Source organism: Pelobates fuscus, chromosome 8 (genome assembly GCF_036172605.1).
Source record: "Pelobates fuscus isolate aPelFus1 chromosome 8, aPelFus1.pri, whole genome shotgun sequence".
NCBI lineage: Eukaryota > Metazoa > Chordata > Amphibia > Anura > Pelobatidae > Pelobates > Pelobates fuscus.
In genome coordinates this window covers 163450702-163470940 of record NC_086324.1, presented here as the reverse complement: position 1 = coordinate 163470940, position 20239 = coordinate 163450702, and the positions used below count along the sequence as shown (strand labels likewise).

Here is a 20239-nt window from a genome sequence, read left to right as displayed (position 1 = left end):
GTGAGGACAGTGTGCAACCAATAGGAGAGCTGAGTAAGAGATCTGGTAATCTGTGGGGACAGTGTGCAGCCAATAGGAGAGCTGAGTAAGAGATCTGGTAATCTGTGAGGACAGTGTGTAGCCAATAGGAGAGGTGAGTAAGAGATCTGGTAATCTGTGAGGACAGTGTGCAACCAATAGGAGAGCTGAGTAAGAGATCTGATAATCAGTGAGGACAGTGTGCAGCCAATAGGAGAGCTGAGTAAGAGATCTGGTAATCTGTGAGGACAGTGTGTAGCCAATAGGAGAGGTGAGTAAGAGATCTGGTAATCTGTGAGGACAGTGTGTAGCCAATAGGAGAGGTGAGTAAGAGATCTGGTAATCAGTGAGGACAGTGTGCAGCCAATAGGAGAGCCGAGTGAGAGATCTGGTAATCTGTGAGGACAGTGTGCAACCAATAGGAGAGGTGAGTAAGAGATCTGGTAATCAGTGAGGACAGTGTGCAGCCAATAGGAGAGCTGAGTAAGAGATCTGGTAATCAGTGAGGACAGTGTGCAGCCAATAGGAGAGCTGAGTAAGAGATCTGGTAATCTGTGAGGACAGTGTGTAGCCAATAGGAGAGCTGAGTAAGAGATCTGGTAATCTGTGAGGACAGTGTGCAGCCAATAGGAGAGCTGAGTAAGAGATCTGGTAATCTGTGGGGACAGTGTGCAGCCAATAGGAGAGCTGAGTAAGAGATCTGGTAATCTGTGAGGACAGTGTGCAGCCAATAGGAGAGCTGAGTAAGAGATCTGGTAATCTGTGGGGACAGTGTGCAGCCAATAGGAGAGCTGAGTAAGAGATCTGGTAATCTGTGAGGACAGTGTGCAAGCAATAGGAGAGCTGAGTAAGAGATCTGGTAATCTGTGAGGACAGTGTGCAGCCAATAGGAGAGCTGAGTAAGAGATCTGGTAATCAGTGAGGACAGTGTGCAGCCAATAGGAGAGCTTAGTAAGAGATCTGGTAATCTGTGAGGACAGTGTGCAGCCAATAGGAGAGCTTAGTAAGAGATCTGGTAATCTGTGAGGACAGTGTGCAGCCAATAGGAGAGCTGAGTAAGAGATCTGGTAATCTGTGAGGACAGTGTGCAGCCAATAGGAGAGCTGAGTAAGAGATCTGGTAATCTGTGAGGACAGTGTGCAAGCAATAGGAGAGCTGAGTAAGAGATCTGGTAATCTGTGAGGACAGTGTGCAGCCAATAGGAGAGCTGAGTAAGAGATCTGGTAATCAGTGAGGACAGTGTGCAGCCAATAGGAGAGCTTAGTAAGAGATCTGGTAATCTGTGAGGACAGTGTGCAGCCAATAGGAGAGCTTAGTAAGAGATCTGGTAATCTGTGAGGACAGTGTGCAGCCAATAGGAGAGCTGAGTAAGAGATCTGGTAATCAGTGAGGACAGTGTGCAACCAATAGGAGAGCTGAGTAAGAGATCTGACAGAACTGTGTGCAGCCAATAGGAGAGAAGGTAATCTAAAGTTTTACAGCCAATAGGATATCAGGGTCTGGTAAACTAACAGAACCAAGTATAGCCAATAGAAAAGCTGGGTAACAGACAGGAAACAGAACTGTGCAGAATTCCTACCTGATACTTTATAATAAAACTAATAATGGGGTTTGCATGCAGGTGATATTCAAATTGCGCTGCTTTTTTAAATAAACATTAACTCATAAACTATGAAAAAAAAGTGAGAGAGACAAATGGGATTAGTTTGAAACTATTCTGAGACATGGTATGTAAAGATGGTGTGCTCTTCAGCTGTTAGGGCTTTACATAAAACACAAAATATTCTATTGAAATAACCTTTCCATTTCACTAGTGGAATACGTAACCAGACTCGGACTCTTCTAAGGTTTATATTTAACTTCTTTTAGACAGAAAATAAAACCTTGTCACATGGAAGTATCTTTAAATAAACAACAGAAAAAAACAACAACTTTGATGTATTGCAGAATATTTGGCAATATGTTGCTTTGCAGAGTTAAATTGGCCATAGCCATTCAGTATAAAAAATCCTGGGGTATTTGGTTAATTGCTCTCCCTCCAACGTGAGTCTCTGTGTACCCCGAATATTCTACAGACAGTGGAATGGTCTGCTCTACTTACAGGAGGGTCGCTGACATGTAACCCCTAACTGTGATGTCAAAGAAAACAATCCAGAGGAGCAAATAAAATTAACTACCGTATTTTTTTGGTCAGCTAAACTCTACAAAGAAACATATATTGAAATATACTGCAAAATAGCAAACGTTTTATTTTCATGGCAAACTGTTTATTGTTTCATTATAAAAAATCTGTCCCAAATAGTACATATGCTGTTTTGTAATTACCTAATTATCTGGAGCAGGTGTTTACAAGCAAATCCTTTCACATCCCCGTCCACTGATTCATCCACGTTTTACAAATATCTCCAGTGGAACGGAAATCCTTAATGTCGACCCGTCGGGGAGGATGGGTGCACGAGAATTGATTTTGGGCTTAATAAAATAGTGTGAGGAATGAACTGGTACAAAAAGAGAATTTAACACTTTCGCAATTATGCTCTGTCAAAAAATAAACCCTTTGATGATACAATAACCCAAATTACACAGGTCTTTTCCAAGTAGAAGCATTTAGTTACTTAATAGAATAATTGGTATAAGTGCTATCAACCGAGCAATGAAGCTGCTTCATTGTATACGTTGACCGTTTTCGAGACTATATCTACTGTCTTCAACTAAGATCTATACATATTCTAATAATTACATAACATATTGGTTAAAAGTATGAAAATATGCATCTATCTGCCTACGGAACTTTGGCATATGACGTTACATAAACGGATATCAAACATGTCAAATCTTGTGATGTCTAATGTCTTGTGACGTATCGCTATTAATGCGTTTGCTAAACACAAAAGTAAAAAAAAAAATCACAGACAAAATGGCGCCTTAATATACAAACAACAATGTTAGTGTGAAATTGAAAATCTGCTTAGTAAAGGGGAATTCACTGTTTGGAAATATATAAAGTGCAATTCTGGGCGAAAATTCTTTAAAGTGATGCACATTTGGTTGCTATGGTGCCTGCTCAAGTTTTAGAACCTTCTCCCAGAATGTGTCTTCATATATAACCTCCACTGTTTCTAACGTCTACAAATAACACTACGGATTCCGACTGTAGGACATAGCTTTGTGTTACAGTTAAACTATTAATGTCACCGTAAAATGTATTTCTATACCTCAAAATGAAATACTCATTGCAATATTATTTTAACTTCCTTGGCACATTGCTCTGGGTTTACCCAGTCTTGGCTTTTTGGTATTTTAGAAAAATTACCCTCTGTAATTGAAGTTTACGACATTGTAATAAAAAAACAAGAGTGTTTCGTAGTTTAAAAAAAACTAAAACTGATCCACTTCGCCAGCACGCACATGGGATAAATAAAAATATAGCTAGCTATATGTAGCCCAAGTGGAGGAAACAACTGCATTCTCCTTATTTTATGGTACTTCTGTCCTTGTTATTAATGTGCATATTGGATCTTTCCTCTCTCCTTCCGCTACTAATAATAAAATGCACACTCTCTAAACATTCACTCTCCTGCTTGAATTTTTCCTGGCGAGATGTCTCCCATAATTCCGCTAATAGTTTCAGGTCTGTGAATTGTCTCGTGTATATCGAGATCGGATTTACTAGTGAAACATTTTCCACATTCATGGCACACAAAAGATTTTTCTCCTGTGTGAATTCTCTGGTGTCTGGCAAGGTAAAGGTTTTTGGTGAAACATTTGCCACACTCGGAACATGCAAATGACTTCTTTCCTTTATGGTTCCTCTGATGAGTCAGAAGGTTGGCCTTCTGGCTGAAACATTTTCCGCATTCTGAACATACAAACGACTTTTCCACAGTGTGGATTGTCTCGTGAATATCTAGGTCAGACTTACTGGTAAAACACTTCCCACACTCAGAACACAAAAAGGATTTGTCGTCGGAGTGACTTCTCTGATGCCGAACCAGATACAAGTTCTTAGTGAAACATTTTCCACAGTCAAAACATGCAAATGATCTTTCTCCTCTGTGGTGCATTTGGTGGGTTACCAGATTGGAGATGTCACTGAAGCATTTCCCACATTCTGAGCAAATAAAAGACTTCTCCACAACATGACTTGTCTCATGTGTGGCCAGATCATTCATGCTAGAAAAACTTTCTCCACATTGGGAACATATAAATGATTTATCTTCTTTTTCGGGGATCAGGTGTTTATCAAGATGCTTGAGAAGAAAGGTGTTCTTGGAAAAACCTTTTCCGCATTCTGAACATTTAAATGGTTTATCAATGGAGTGTGTTTTATAATGTCTCACGACATCCGAGTTCTTGATGAATCCTTTTCCGCATATTGTGCACTGGTATGGTTTCTCCCCTGTGTGTGTTCTCTGGTGGACTACAAGGTGAGACTGCCTACTAAACGTTTTATCACATTGAGAACATGTGTACAGTTTCTCTCCAGTATGATTTTTGTGGTGCGAGAGGAGATCTGATTTCCGTTTAAAACATTTCCCACATTCTGAACACGCATATGGTTTCTCTCCTGTATGAAGCCGCTGATGTCTGATAAGCTCTGTTTTTCGCGTGAAAGTGTCCCCACACTCTGGACAAACAAACTGAACCATCCCAACATGGACTTTATGATGGACAACTAAATGCGACATGCTGATAAACCCTTCACCACATTCCGAGCATAAAAATGGTTTCTCTCCTGTATGAGTTCTTTGATGGATAGTGAGGTAAGACTTTGATTTGAAACATTTTTCGCATTCCGTACAAGAAAACTGCCCGGCGCCTTCGTGGATCTTCTGATGCTTCACACGCTGTGTCACTGTAGCAAACATCTTCCCACATTCCAGGCAAGGGAATGATCTTTTACCTGGAGGAATTCTCTCTTGCTTGGGAAGATTATGTTGGTCAGAAAATGGCTTCTCCCGCTTAATAAAGCTCAAATCTAGGGCTGTGTTGGGGTTCCCGTGAGGATTATCAAGTCCTGATTTGGGAGCAAAGCCTTGCCTTTCCCGGGAGCGTTTATAGAGGCTATCTTCATAACTCTGTATTGCCCCCCAGTCTGTTGAGATACAAGGATTAAAAATGTATAATAATCATAAATAAATTAAATTGGTCATAATATAAATAAGTCAGATTTTCCCCGCCCTACAAGGGAAGCTCTATGAACGAGGGACAATGGGATAATGTACTTCCTTCACAAAGCTTTATAATGATATATTGGTGAATAATGGGGCTACTTGCATTGTACATAGATTGATTGATTGATGTAAATATGTGTTGTGATTGTTCTGCTGCTATTGTGGATGCTTGCGTGCTCTCCTCTGCTTTCTTTGTCTCTTTGTAAATACCCTTCATAAACAAATATATATAAATAACAAGGGGTCACTTTACGTTACATTATATATATATATATTTAAAAAATCTATCAATATATATATAAAAAAAAAAATCTAAATATTTAGACAGTAAGCTTATTCAAAAATATTAAAGGAACACACCTGGCACAATACCAACGTCATTGGAATTAAGTTGTTATGGTGCTCCCTGGGTTATCCCCAAATTCCAGTATACAGTGCCCAATGTCTCTGCCCTTGTCCTTCCGTTGCTCAGATTCTTAAAGAGGGAAGTCTCGGGCAGGGGTGCTGCTGACTGTCTGAGAGCGTCAGCCGACGGTCTAAGCCAATGAGTAGCTCCCCATTCACAAAACTGCTTGAGAAAAATACGTACATTTCTCAAGCTGTTTTGTGAATACGGTGCTACACGTTCGCTTAGCGCGTCAGCTGATGATCTCAGCTGTTGATTACATTAAGAAAAACAGTATATTTGTCATACTCTGTGCATTAAAGGGACACTGTAGGCACCCAGACCACTTTAGCTTATTGAAGTGATCTGGGTGCAGTGTCCCTTGTGCACCTAGTGAAAGTTTGCCATTCCAGAGAAACTGCAATGTTTACATTGCAGTTCTAAGTCTGCCCTCTGTGGCTGTCTACCAGACAGCCACTACAAGGCTTCCTAAATCGAAACAGACTTTTGGTCCGTTATCTGATGCTGGACGTCCTCACACTCTGCATTAGGAATTCAGCATCAGATTTATTTCCCCATAGGAAAGCATTGATTCGATGCTTTCCTATGGGGAGGTCTAATGCGCGCAGCATCTGCGCGCATACGCATTAGACCCCGCTGGGCAGAGCTTCGACCCAGCACCGAGGGACATCGTGCTGGGATCAGGTAAGTAAATAAAGGGTGAGGGACGGGGTAGGCAGAGGGATCAGTAGTGCCAGGAATACAGCTTTGTATTCCTGGCACTACAGTATCCCTTTAAGTAAGAGATTAATATTCATTACATACCAATTTTGTTAATTTTTGGAGATTCCTCCTCTGATTTCCAGCAATCCGTTACGTAGGATTCATCTTCAAGCTCGGCCTTTGGAATTATTGAAGGCTTTATATGAGCCCATCCTGTATTTGGAAATAAAAAGGGAATGCAGTGATTAATTAACTCTGAAACAAGTACGTTCAAACAATAACCAAACTAAACAGCATAACGACAAATCTAATAGATGACGGTTTTATAAATCTACACTGACAAAGTTCCAGCAATAAGGACATCCTGCGATTAAACATATTTCAGCGATTATTGACGCTTTTAAAACAGAATAGTAAGGATTTAGCAGCGTGTGGATCACAGAACCACCAGTGTGTATGATGTGTACAGTGAAAAATGCACGTTTAAACTCACAATTTGATTCAGGATCTATGGTCACAGTGAGTTTTTCATTTGTATTAATTTATTAAGCTATTAATTGAACAATAAAACATAAAAAAAAGAGTGATGTCTATGACCGTAAATGAGCGCAAATGAATATGAAGCAAAGAATGCTGGTCATTTTCAAAAAGCTAGATATGCACCAATTGGCAATGTAGAGGGACTCTCCAGGTAAGTCATCTCAAATTGTCATCTTCCTATGTGAGCAAATAAAAGTCATTTATATTAAATCACCGCAGGTCAATTAAACCAGGGTTTCTTAACATATTTTTATTTGGAAGGGATTGACACCAGGTGTTGGACCATAACTCAATTATAAAACTAGCTTAGAGATGCATTCAGCCACTGTCATATAATAAGTCTACAATAAATTCTGCAAAACACCTTTTTTAGTCTATTCTCAATGTCAGCGGGGTCTCACTGCCCAGAGGAGGGCAGGGCTGCCATAGAAATTAATTTAGACTGTGCAGTTACCTGAGACCCAGTGGAACACCATGGAGACATCGATCTGGGCCTAAACCACAACTTTAAATATTAAAGCGACTCTCACCTTCTGGGGTCTCTAGATATTTATATCGCCTCGCCGAGGTGCAGGAGCAAGTACATTTTAATTATCTAAAGCTATCCCTCGGGCCGCCGCCATCAGAATCCAGTGGGTTCTCCTTAAGATCCTGGTGCTTCATCAGCCAGGATCCCATGTCAATGTTAAACTGTTGCGCGTGCGTTAGAGTAAGACAATGAAATCTATGGAGAATCCCGCAAGACTCTCCAAAGACAATACCTTTCTGCCCCTCAGCCATCACAAGTGACAGCTGGAGGAAATGACAAAACTTGACAAACATAGCCCCACCTTTTGTCAGGCATTGGAAAATTACGTAAGACAAAGCAGCCCCTTACTTTGTAATATGTATTTTAAGAAAAGAATCATGGAATGAGAGACAGGAAGAAAAGAAGAATTGAGTTAAGTAAGGTAATATGCCACGGCAGAGATGCTTTAACCCCTTAAGGACACATGACATGTGTGACATGTCATGATTCCCTTTTATTCCAGAAGTTTGGTCCTTAAGGGGTTAAATACAAATTTAAGGGGCAGCAGTCACTTCCAAGGATATTTAATATATTATTACTTATTCCATTTATTTAACAGATATGTGCTTGTGAGGTCTGAAAAATCAAATCAAATGTACAAATCCACATTGCTACAGTTATTTCTTTCCTGGAACAGAGCCCATCCATCTTGGCTCGCTGTCAATCACTGTTTAAGCTCCACCCTTTGTAGCTGTCAGTCAGCATCGACAGAAAAGGAGAAACTGACTTTCAGTTTCTTCCGTCAACACAATCTGTGCCCTGCCTGTGCCAGGACCAAACTGGATTGGGATTTTAATAGTTAAATCTTTATCTATACATCTAAAAGAAACAAAAAAAAGCAGCAAGGGGAAACAAACAAGATAACACATTCTGCTAAGTTAGAAGTGCGTTTCTGTATTTTATTCAATCATGGAACTTTCACTCACCTATACTGTTAATCAGTGGAGGTATATCTTCAGTCTGCCACAGATCAGTTCCATACGGCTCTTGCCCCTGTTCTATCTTTGATATAATAGTTGGCTTTATATTTGCACATCCTGTCCAGAGAAGTATGACACTTTAGTATATTATCTTCTTAGTACAATTCATTTCACTCTAGCTGAGTACTTAAACCAAGGGGATTAAGTTCTTACCCAGAGAGCAGAGGATATGGTAATTGTCCATCATCACCTCCTTATACAGATCCTTCTCTTCTTTCGTTAGACAGCCCCATTCCTCCTTGGAAAAGTAAACGGCAACTTTATCGAACTCAGATTGTTTCTAAAAGGCAATATCACTGTTAGTAAATCTTTTGCAGGATAGCTCAATGACCTACATAGTTACATAGGCTGAAAATAGATGTGTCCATCACGTTCCAAAAGAAGGCAAAAAAAAAACCATAGTTTGAAGCACTTAAAATCTTGCAACAAACAAGGGGGGGAGGGGTGGGGGGGGGGGGGGGGGGGGGGAGAATCCTTCTTGACCCCAAATGGCAGTCAGATCTCTCCTTGGATGAAGAAGCATTTACTCCACAATTTCAAAGTGATATCCTTGAATATTATGTTTTTTGCGAGTATACATCCAGTTGCTGATAAAACCACCTCTTTAGGCAGAGAATTCCACATCCTTTTTGTTCTTACTGTAAAAAGCCCTTTCCTTTGCCTTAGACTAAATCTCCTTTCTTCCAGTCTAATCAGGTGACCTTGTATACTATGTATAGTCCTGTTGAACAGATTTCCGGACAATGGTTTGTACTGGCCCGGGATAGATTAGTATAATGCTATCATAAAAACCTAAAAACTTTCCATAACAGGGTTAGCCAAAAATTATATATCTGATTGCAGAAGGCCTACAACCCTGTGACATTTTACCATTGTTTAGGTCTGCAAAGCATCCTGGCAGCTGAGTATCTACCTCTTGGACATCCCTGCTCCAGAACACAGTTACATTAAAGTAAGCGGCACATTTCTGAACCAAAAATACTAAACACAAAATGAAACGGGTAAATACAAAGACATAAGATGGGCATTATGGGATATTTTGGTGCAAGAAGGAGAATAATTAGGCATGGACAGAAAAGGTGCATAAAAAGAGAAAGAAGCACATTTGATACATAACCCTATATATAAATATGTTCTAATCACTTATCCACTGCCTGGAAACAGGAAATGGAAGTGTAAATGTATCAAACTAATATTAAATGCTACGGAACACTAAAAAAAACAAACAAAAATAAACACAATTGTATGCTCTAAGGATTAATAATTGGGTTTTCTTTAGAAGGCATGTCCATTTTAGTGTAACCAGCATAATCTAGGTGCCTAAGAGATGGAAACCGTTTATAAAACAAATGGGATTGAGGAAGACTGTTTATTCCCAATTCCCCTTTCCCAAGATAACATTAAAAAAAAAGGTTTGTAGTTCAAAAACATTTAAAATTCATCTTACCAGTTCGTACTTGAGGTCGTGTTCTAGTTTAATTCCTTTGCCCATGTAACTAGAGAGGTACTCTGCACCATTGTATATGGATCTCTTGTACAGGGACATGTAGTCTACAATGGACTCTGCACTGGGCTTCTGTGAGGCCCAAGAACGGAGAGAATGCTTGTAGGTGGAGGCATGGTGGGGCAATGTGTAGTTTATAGGGTTGAAATAAGGAGCTCCGTAGTACTGTTCATGGTGAATAGTCCAAGGATCCCTTTCAAAATTCAGCTCATTCTCGGGCCACTGAAAACACTTGTCTGCTGTGGTGGGCAATGGTTCAGTAGATGTGCAAGCATCAGCCATCTGTACAGGTGTCGATGTGTATGGGCTAGAGCTCTCCTGGAAAGCATCACTACTCATGCTGGCATCTTGATGCCCAGGACCGTTATTTGGGCAGAACTCTTCCTCCTCAACAGTAACCAACATTAATGGGCTTCCATCAATTAAGCTGCTGTCTGAATGAGTCTGTTCTGTGTCTTGGTCTGAGCCATGGTATTCATCTAATACATCTTCATCAAGTCCGTTAGATGATGGGGGAATGTCACTCTCCATGGCAGAAGACGTTTCTCGACTTGGGAAGACAACTGGCAAAGCTTCAGTTCGGAGAATTATTCTACTTCCACTACTGATGTAACTTTCTGGAAGAAAATCGTCTTAGCATAGGCGAAACGCGTCAGTCTTCTTTCCATCTACGATCTGTTGTGCAAAGGAATCAATGTCATCAAGATTATATCCAGTCCGCAGCAGCTACAGATTCATCCTGTCCAAATTACAGGGAAACCTATACATTACAATATCTTTGTTACTAGTTTCCTTCCGGGTTGTATTCTTTGCAACTGTACACAATGCATTTTAAGTAGATAGTTAACTAAAAACTAAAAATTCATGGCAGCTGCTGGCTGCGGTTTATGGAAAGTGAAGTGTAATAGTACCTGGTGGGTCAAGATTTGGGTACTCAAGTTTTAATGCATGCCTAGTGACGTTAGCAAGCCATACACATACACTGATCAGCCACAACATTAAAACCACTGACAAGTGAAGTGAATGACATTGATTAAATTGCTACAATAGCACCTGTCAAGGGGTGGGGTATATTAAGCATTAAATAAACAGTCAGTTCTTGAATTTCATGTGTTGGTAGCAGAAAACATGGGCAAGTGAAAAGATAGGAGTGACTTTGACAAGGGCCACATAGTGATGGCTAGACAACTGGGTCGGAGCATCTCCAAAACGACAAGTCCTGTGGGGTGTTCCAGGTATGCAGTGGTTAGTACCTACCAAAAGTGGTGAAAGGAAGGACAGCCGTTGTTAGGGTATTGAGCGCTCAAAGCACGAGAGGGACCTACATGGTATTAGGCAGGTGGTTTTAATGTTGTGGCTGATCACTGTACACTGTAATGTAGGACTGTGTCCTTATGTGAAATGAACATTACAGGTTCGAGTACACATGAATCGCAATATATAATTTATCATTGCATACAGCATTGTTGAATTACATCTCTCTGTATCCTAAACATATGGCTGGCTGTAGTATTAAATCTCTTAAAGGACCACTCTAGTGCCAGGAAACCATACTCGTTTTCCTGGCACTAGAGTGCCCTGAGGGTGCCCCCACCCTCAGGGACCCCCTCCCGCCGGGCTCTGGGATGAGGAAAGGGTTAAAACTTACCTTTTTCCAGCGCTGGGCGGGGAGATCTCTGCCTCCGATCCTCCTCCGTTCCGCCCCGTCGGCTGAATGCGCACGCGCGGCAAGAGCTGCGCGCGCATTCAGCCGGTCGCATAGGAAAGCATTTACAATGCTTTCCTATGGACGCTTGCAAGCGCCTCTAGCGGCTGTCAATGAGACAGCCACTAGAGAATTTGGGGGAAGGCTTAACCCATTAATAAACATAGCAGTTTCTCTGAAACTGCTATGTTTATAAAAAAAATGGGTTATCCCTAGCTGGACCTGGCACCCAGACCCCTTCATTAAGCTGAAGTGGTCTGGGTGCCTAGAGTGGTCCTTTAAATTGTATCTGTTTTAAATATAGTGTTTAGAAGAGAAGTATTCAGTGTCTTATAGTACTATACATTCAATAAATGGACATATTGTGTATACAGAACAGAAACATCTTCATAATCAGCAACCTAATGTCCCTCGTTTCTAGGAGCTCCATATTGTTGGTGTGTCTGAGTGTATATCAGAGTTCCACAGCAATAATACTCCCAGTAATGTGTCTGAGTGTATAACAGAGCTCCCCAGCAATAATACTCCCAGTAATGTGTCTGAGTGTATAACAGAGCTCCACAGTAATAATACTCCCAGTAATGTGTCTGAGTGTATAACAGAGCCCCACAGTAATAATACTCCCAGTAATCTGTCTGAGTGTATAACAGAGCTCCACAGCAATAATACTCCCAGTAATGTGTCTGAGTGTATAACAGAGCTCCATAGCAATAAAACTCCCAGTAATCTGTCTGAGTGTATAACAGAGCTCCACAGCAATAATACTCCCAGTAATGTGTCTGAGTGTATAACAGAGCTCCACAGCAGTAATACTCACAGTAATGTGTCTTTAATCCCTTAAGGACGGCGGGCAATCTATGGTGTCCTTAGGGACCTGGTCCTTAATGCCAGTGGGTGGCATAGTACGTCCCCGCCGTACTGTCCACTTACCTGATCTCTGCCGATCACGACTGGAAGGTGAGGGGGCTCTAGGGGGAAGGCGGAGGGGCTTTTCCCACTGCTGCTGATCCAGCCCTCCCGGGCCATGTGATCACGGGAGGCGAAGGAGTGGGGGTGGGTTTAAAGTACTAAATAAATTTTAAAAATGGATGTTTCAAAAAAAATAAAATAAAGAGGGAAGTGGAGGCCCAAAAGTGCCTCTAAATGTAGAAGCCGGTCATGTCTGTTGTCAGTGTAGAATTTTTGCACAGATTTAATATTAGGCAATCCGGGATCAAGTTCTCGACTACCAAAATCATATGTGCTGGTCTAACTAACCCCCTGCACCAAAATGCAGATCTCTCTGTATGTACAGGGTTTCAAGCACAAACGTTTGCACATACAGATTCCTACCACCATAACCACTACTAAAAGCCGAAGTGGTCATAGTGGTTGGAGTAACCCTTTCAAGATTTAGAAAATTACACCTAGTTCCGACTAGGTAAAGCCAGGGCAAGCATTGCAAATGAAGTGGAGGATACCATTGTTTAATTTCTCCTCTTCACTATATGCTCAGAGTATGCTGAGTGCCAGGTACAAAGGACAGAGCTTGTAACAATGACTGATGACAGGGAGCCAAGATGGAGGCCCTCATTTGCAGGATAAAGAGGTGTGGATGTCTACATTTAGTTTTATTTTTCAAACCTGACAAACATAATTTGTGAAATACAGGGATAGGTAAGCATAATATATAATATAATAAAAAAAAAATCATAAAAATTCCTGGGAGATGATATTTCCCTTTTAAACACTTTATATGCCATGCCAGGCATAAGTAAATTAACTACTCCCGTGTGGGGCCATACAAACTGTGCATGGACGTGCTAAAGTACATGGGGCGGTAAAGTTACCCATAATGCTCACTGAGCGAAACAATACATACTCAACGTGTGGTCAGCTGATAGGCTGATTGATTAGCTGACACTGTCAGCCTATCAGTGACCCCTTGCTAAACCTTCCTCATAGTAAACCGCAGAGAGGAACAAAGATGGGGGGGGCGAAGGTGCAATGTGCCAGAGACCCAACTTCTGGGTTAAGCCTTTGTAAAATCATTTAACCCCTGAAGTTAAGACCACCATGACATGATATTAAGTTGTTATGTGGTCTACTTGAACTGTTGACTAACACTAATCAAATGCATCTTTTGGTCTTAGTTGGAGCCATTTTTAATTACTACAAGTTATTGTTTTTCAAGTGTAGATAGACAGATGGACAGACAGGCAGACAATTCAAAGTATACTATATTATTTACTAAACTGTGCACTGACTGGTGAACTGCTGGTGCATCAGATACAATTTTAATTTTAAATCGATTCTCTTTTAGTCATTTATTACTAGACTGGGACAACGTGTACAGGAAAAATTCAATCAATGTTTATAATTGGAAATAAAAGATCATATTCAATGAATACTCTTTGCGTATTATTTTGTGTTGCTTCCCTCCAAAGAAGGCTTACAGATGGCTGCCACCATAATGCAAAAATAAACCAGGAAAGGTCTTTATTTATATGTATGCAACCCAAAACGCAATCTTTTAATTTCAATAGTAATAATAAATTATGCCTTTTACTTTTAAATCTCAAATGATGGCTGTAGGGAAACAAAGCTTGTTCTATGGAGGGTCTCGTGGTTTAGCAGGATCCTCTATAGACCTCAATTCTGTTCTCATACGCATGAACTAGACTACGCCGCTGACGTCAGCTCCTGGTAGCTGAAGTGCCTGGAGCTGAAGACATTGCAGTAGACAAAGATGGCGGAGCCCGCGAGGAACAAGTTAACGTAAGTATATCTCACCTTAACCTGCCCCCCCGTGGCCACCGGACCCCCAGACTCCAGAAGGTGGCAGAGATGCTATTAAAGCAATAGGTCTATTGCTGCAAGTGGAAATTACACCATTTTAGTGCTATTCATTAAGATGGGAATTAACCATGAAAACACACATTTTAGGCCAAAGTAGCATTAAAAAAAAATATGTTTCCATACTGTCTGTTTTGGCCAATATTTGCAGTTCCTTGGTGAATTCCTGATAATCCCAGGTTTACTGAATAATCTGACGATTTTGTTTACATATGTCTACAGAGTTTATTTTTAACTTTTCTAACTATTACATTAGATCAAAAGCGGCCAAACTGTGCCCACTGCAATGAGACCAGCACGGGCGTGTACCAGCACGCACACACAAATCGGAGGCTTATTCTCTAAACTACAAACTCATGCAAATTGACATTTCAATGGCAACATTTCGACCAACACAGTCACAGCTTGACTATCTTAGTCTACATTTTGCAATTTGGATCTCAATTTTCTGTTAATTGAATAAACCCCTAATGCTTTTGAATGCAACTAGAATTATACAGAAATGCAAACTTTATATAGCTGTACCTGCTTTAAAGCAATGGAATTTTGTGAACGTTGTAACATGTCAATTTTATTCTAAGTACGTTTTGTGACATTCCAAGAGATATTAAGAAATGAGCATTTATATTAAATGAACAACAATGTCATAAAAAGTAAAAAAAACTGACCTCGATCCAGCACCGAGGGCAAGTTTCCTCTGCGGCCCAACCCTCCACAGCTGATGTCACTCCCCTCACCGGAGGGCCAAGCAGGTCAGGTTGGGAAAGCTAAGGGCAGCACAGAAAGGGCCATTCCACCATTGGCTGACTGACACTAGCATGCTGCACAAAATGGCGTCAGATGCCAAATTTCTATCAGATGCACATCGGAATACTTTTTACGCCCATGAGGCCAATTACATCTCTGGAGATGGAGTTACACCTCCAGCAATAGAGGGGTTAAATTCTGTGTGTGCATTTCATAGCAAAACGCTGCCAATACAGACTCCAGGCACCATGGACACTTCAAATCACTGAAGTGGTTATGGTGCAGGGAGTAACCCTGTTATATATATTCTTTCAGAGTATTTAGTGTTTCCCTTTTGTACTTTAGATATAGGGTTAATGTATTGACAATGGTGCAATCTCTAACATGAATCTATTGTCATAAAATGCATTATAAAACAAGGGGAGCCATAGGAAAATACCCAATTATTGCATTGCAAAGTTTCATTCAGGTAAACATGATGAAATACCTATTTTTCCATCATCAATATGTGACTGAGGAAAAAAGAACTGCATTGTAAAGAAATATAAAATAAATATATTTGGAATATAATGAATTACTATTCAATATATTTCTGGCAACATTCTATCTAAGAGCATTTCTCAAAGCAGTCCTCACATGCAATCAAGCCACCAAAATATATCTCCCTGTTTTAACACAGGTAAATGCAGTGCCTCAATCATTTTGCAGAGTCTGGAATTACCAAAAATTAAAGGGACACTATAGTCACCAAAACAACTTGAGTTGACGCTTAAGGAAGCAGTTTTAGTGTATAGATCATGATCCTGCAGTCTCACTGCTCAAATCTCTGCAATTTAGGAGTTAAATCCCTCTTGTTTCTGTCCTTGCAGCCCTAGTTACGCCTCCCCTGGGTGTGACTCACACACCATGTACCCATTGTACAGGGCTACGGAATTTGCTGGCGCTATATAATTAATAGAATAATAATAATAGGAAAAAAAATGGTTTCAATTTCAATTAGATGTAACTTACTTTAACCCCTTAAGGACACATGACATGTGTGACATGTCATGATTCCCTTTTATTCCAGAAGTTTGGTTCTTAAGGGGTTACAAGTTCTTATTGCCTAAAGTGAGCTTTAACCATACACAGAATGCTTCTGTGGGGTCTAGCAAGCTATCAACAGTGCAGGGGATAATACATTTTAAATGAATTTGCAATGAAGGAAGTTTAAACATTAGCTGATTCTTTACAGGAAGTGTTTAGGAAGGCTGTGCAAGTCACATGCAGAGAGGTGTGACTAGGGTGCATAAATAAAGCGATTTAACTCCTTAATGGCAGAGAATTGAGCAGTGACACTGCAGGGAAATGATCTATACACCAAAACTCCTTCAATAAGCTAAAGTTGTTTTTGTGACTATAGTGTCCCTTTAACCTCCAGAGCTGTTGTAGGACTACAATTCCCACCAGGGCCGGCCTTAGGGGTGTGCGAGCTGTGCGGCCGCACAGGGCGCCATGGAGCAGGGGGCGCCCTGCGGCCACATAGCTCACACGGCAGGGGCGTATTAGCCGCGAGGCTAACAAGGCATTTGCCGTGGGCGGCATTTTCCAGGGGGCGGCAAAAAAAGCCGCCCCCAAATGCCCAAGGCAAATGTCTTGTTAGCCTCGCGGTTAACAGACATGCTGGGCGGTAGGGCGGCGCTGGTGGGCGGCTGGCGAGGGAGCACTTCCTCTGAGCTGTCTGCTCAGCTCCCTCGCGCGCCGCAGAGTGAGGCTGGGAGCCGGAATATGACGTCATATTCCGGCTCCCAGCCTCACTCTGAGGCGCGCGAGGGAGCTGAGCAGACAGCTCAGAGGAAGTGCTCCCTCGCCAGCCGCCCGCCCGCCAGCCAGCCAGTGCCGCTCGCCCAGCTCGGGAGCTGAGCAGACAGCTCAGAGGAAGTGCTCCCTCGCCAGCCGCCCGCCTGCCAGCCAGTGCGGCTCGCCACTGGACCACCAGGGAGGAAGAGACCCCTCTCCCCCCCCCCCCAGCATTCCAAAGGTAAGGAGGCTGGGGGGGGGTGTTTAATGTGGGTGAGTGTGTGTGTGTCTGTTAGTGTGTGTCTGTGACTGTTAGTGTGTGTGTCTGTTAGTGTGTTTCTGTTAGTGTGTTTCTGTTAGTGTGTTTCTGTTAGTGTGTTTGCCTGTGAGTGTGTGTGTCTGTTAGTGAGTGTGTGTGTGTGTCTGACTGTGTGTGTCTGGCTGTCTGCTTGTGTGTGTGAATGTCTGCGTGTGTGTGTGTGTGACTGTGTGTGTGGCTGTTTGACTCTGTGTGTTTGGCTGTTTTGCCTCTGTGTGTTTGTGTGTGGCTGTCTGTGTGTGTGACTGCCAGCCTGTGTGTGTGGCTGTCTGCCTGTGTGTGTTTGTGTGTGTGTGTGGCTGTCTGCCTGTGTGTGTGTGTTTATGTGTGTGACTGCCTATGTGTTACTGTCTGGGCAGACTAGATGGGCCGAATGGTTCTTATCTGCCGTCACATTCTATGTTTGTGTTTGTGTGTGTGTGTGTGTTTGTGTGTGGCTGTCTGTGTATGACTGCCTGAGTGTGTTTGTGTGTGTGTGTGTATGGCTGTCTGCCTGTGTGTGTGTGTGACAGGGTGTGTGGGAAGGGGGAAGGAGTGGGGGAGGGGGGCACGGGAAGGGGGGGGGGGCGCTGTGAAGATTTTTCGCTCAGGGCGCCCAAATGCCTAAGGCCGGCCCCGATTCCCACAATGCTTTGTTAATTGTTCAACATGCTAACTAATCTTGATTGACTTGAATGTTTGGCATCCACACTCAGTGTGTTATTTTATCGAAGTTATTACCACTCCTAAGGCCATCATTGCCTCAAGTATACTTCATATCATTTTTATCATAAAACAATATTACATTTAGAAAATAAAACACTAGTCAATTCAAGGAACTCGGTGGGGAGTATGCATCGTCAAAATCCCACAGATGTTTTATTTCTATTTATTATATTATATTTTATATTACGTGGAAGGTTTGAGATAAGTATCCACTGAACACAGAGATAAGTTCAAATGACAAGTCAATCATTTAGCGAGATATTTTTAAGTCATACCAAAAATTACACTCTATTTTGAACAAAAATTTTGAAATCTATAGTTAGTGAATATAAAGGATAATTCTCAACATCTGAAGAAAAAAAACACAACTATCAACTCATTTGATAATATTAGTTTGATAATATTAGTTTGGTTCCTAACCTATCTAACCGCTGACTATTTTAAACAGAAGACATGCACACCGACGTAAAACACGCAAAAAACACGCATGACTGAAAATAACCTACAGTTTTTAAAAAAAAAATATTATTTAAAATCAAGAATTTTCAGACTATTTTTTTAATAAAAGTTTAAATTTAACCCAAAAATCTAAAACGCGCGCATCTCTCGTTGAAAGAAGCACAAGGCAACGAGAACAAACTAACTAAATAAATAAATGACACTCTGGCACTTTAAGTGTTAAATTAAATAGAGTATAAAAGACAGGTAGGTAGGTAGGTAGGTGCACTTTTTCATTTTGTTTTATCATCTATCATTTATCATATATAGGCCAGGATGTGGTGAGTTCCCCCTTTTTAAGTTTCTCTTCCTTTCTGAGAATCACATTCAAAATGTGCAAATAAAAATCACAATCACATGCAGTGTGCAACTGAATGAAATATATATATATATACACATGTGTTGCATGCATTGAACATTCTATACGTTTAAATATGTGATATGTGATGGATAAAATCATGCTTTGTTGCAGATGAGTCAATAAACCTACATAGAATGCAGGTAGGGCTGGAAGGTGCCCTTTAAATGCAGATGTGTGTCTATATAGATGTGCATGGACAAGGTGATGTCTGGCAATGTACATCACCCACATCTCCCTTAGAATGGGTTTAAAGTGAAATAGAATCATTCAAGTCACACCATACCTTTCTGGAAACACCACTAAGTCGAGAAAGCAAAGTCAGCACTGATTGGCTGATTTGTGGTTCCAATCATAACTATGCAACTGAGGCATTCTGGGACAAGTAGTTCATTTTTCATTTCCCTGCCATAATCATAGACTGGTAAGAACTGCATATCCCAGTACAGCCTGAAAAGGGCACCTGATTGATATCAGCTCAGCCAATGAAAGGAGAGCTTTGATAGCATCCATTCCCTCCCCTTCTCTCCTGCTGTATGCTATGAGATGTGCTTTGTTACTTTATGTCATGATTGATGGGTTGTCACAGTGTTATACACAATAAATATTAGCAGGTCTCAGTGCCCCATTAATTAGCTATGAGGGGACAGGTTTTCTGTGAGGCTGCCTCTGATTTATAGTTCTAAGGTCTATTACATTCAATTTGCAATCAGTGGGGGCTTAAGAAACTTTGTATATTTTAAATAAGGATAGCGGAACACCAAGTATAAATACAAAATGAACTTTCAGTATAGATATGGCTGAGCCAATAAGAAAAGGGACTTGGTCTGCTTTAACTGACATTATTAAAACGTCAATGCATCACACGGATGGCTATATGTTGTACATACTAATGATAATGTGGATTTTTTACAACTATAGAAATCCACCAAGATGATGTTTGTTTAGCTTTTGTTAAATGGCATTTGTATGCCAAGATTTGTAATAAAGCAGTCCCGTATACATAAATCGGATACTATAAGACAGGTACTACAAAAAGGGTTAATGGGGTTTAAAGGGTTGAATATTGTGTACGCATAGAGGTCAAGGTGTCCCCCATCTGACATCTGAAAGGGTGGGCTTTATGTGCTGGGAAGTCAGCAGTCTTTTATCACAAAAGTTACACATAGCTATCCACTCACCTACCCCACTAGTCGCATACCACCATTCACTTAACCCACCTAGTCGTATACAGCCAGTCATCCACCCCACCAGTCGTTCACCACCATTCACTTAACCCACCTGGTCGTATACAGCCAGTCATCCACCCCACCAGTCGTTCACCACCATTCACTTAACCCACCTGGTCGTATACAGTCAGTCATCCACCCCACCAGTCGTTCACCACTATTCACTTAACCC

At 41.2% G+C, this 20239-nt stretch overlaps 1 protein-coding gene across 1 annotated transcript; it reads right to left on the bottom strand.

Annotated features, from left to right (window-relative positions):
* Nucleotides 1-1788: 1788 nt before the first annotated feature.
* Nucleotides 1789-19148, bottom strand: LOC134571927 (oocyte zinc finger protein XlCOF6-like). Its single transcript, XM_063430620.1, has 6 exons — nucleotides 19125-19148; nucleotides 9836-10739; nucleotides 8542-8668; nucleotides 8335-8445; nucleotides 6403-6513; nucleotides 1789-5113 (listed from the first exon to the last, which is right to left on the bottom strand). The coding sequence occupies exons 2-6, from the start codon at nucleotides 10421-10423 to the stop codon at nucleotides 3588-3590; spliced, it is 2463 nt and encodes an 820-aa protein (XP_063286690.1). The 5' UTR covers nucleotides 10424-10739; nucleotides 19125-19148; the 3' UTR covers nucleotides 1789-3587.
* Between the last annotated feature and the right edge of the window lie 1091 nt (nucleotides 19149-20239).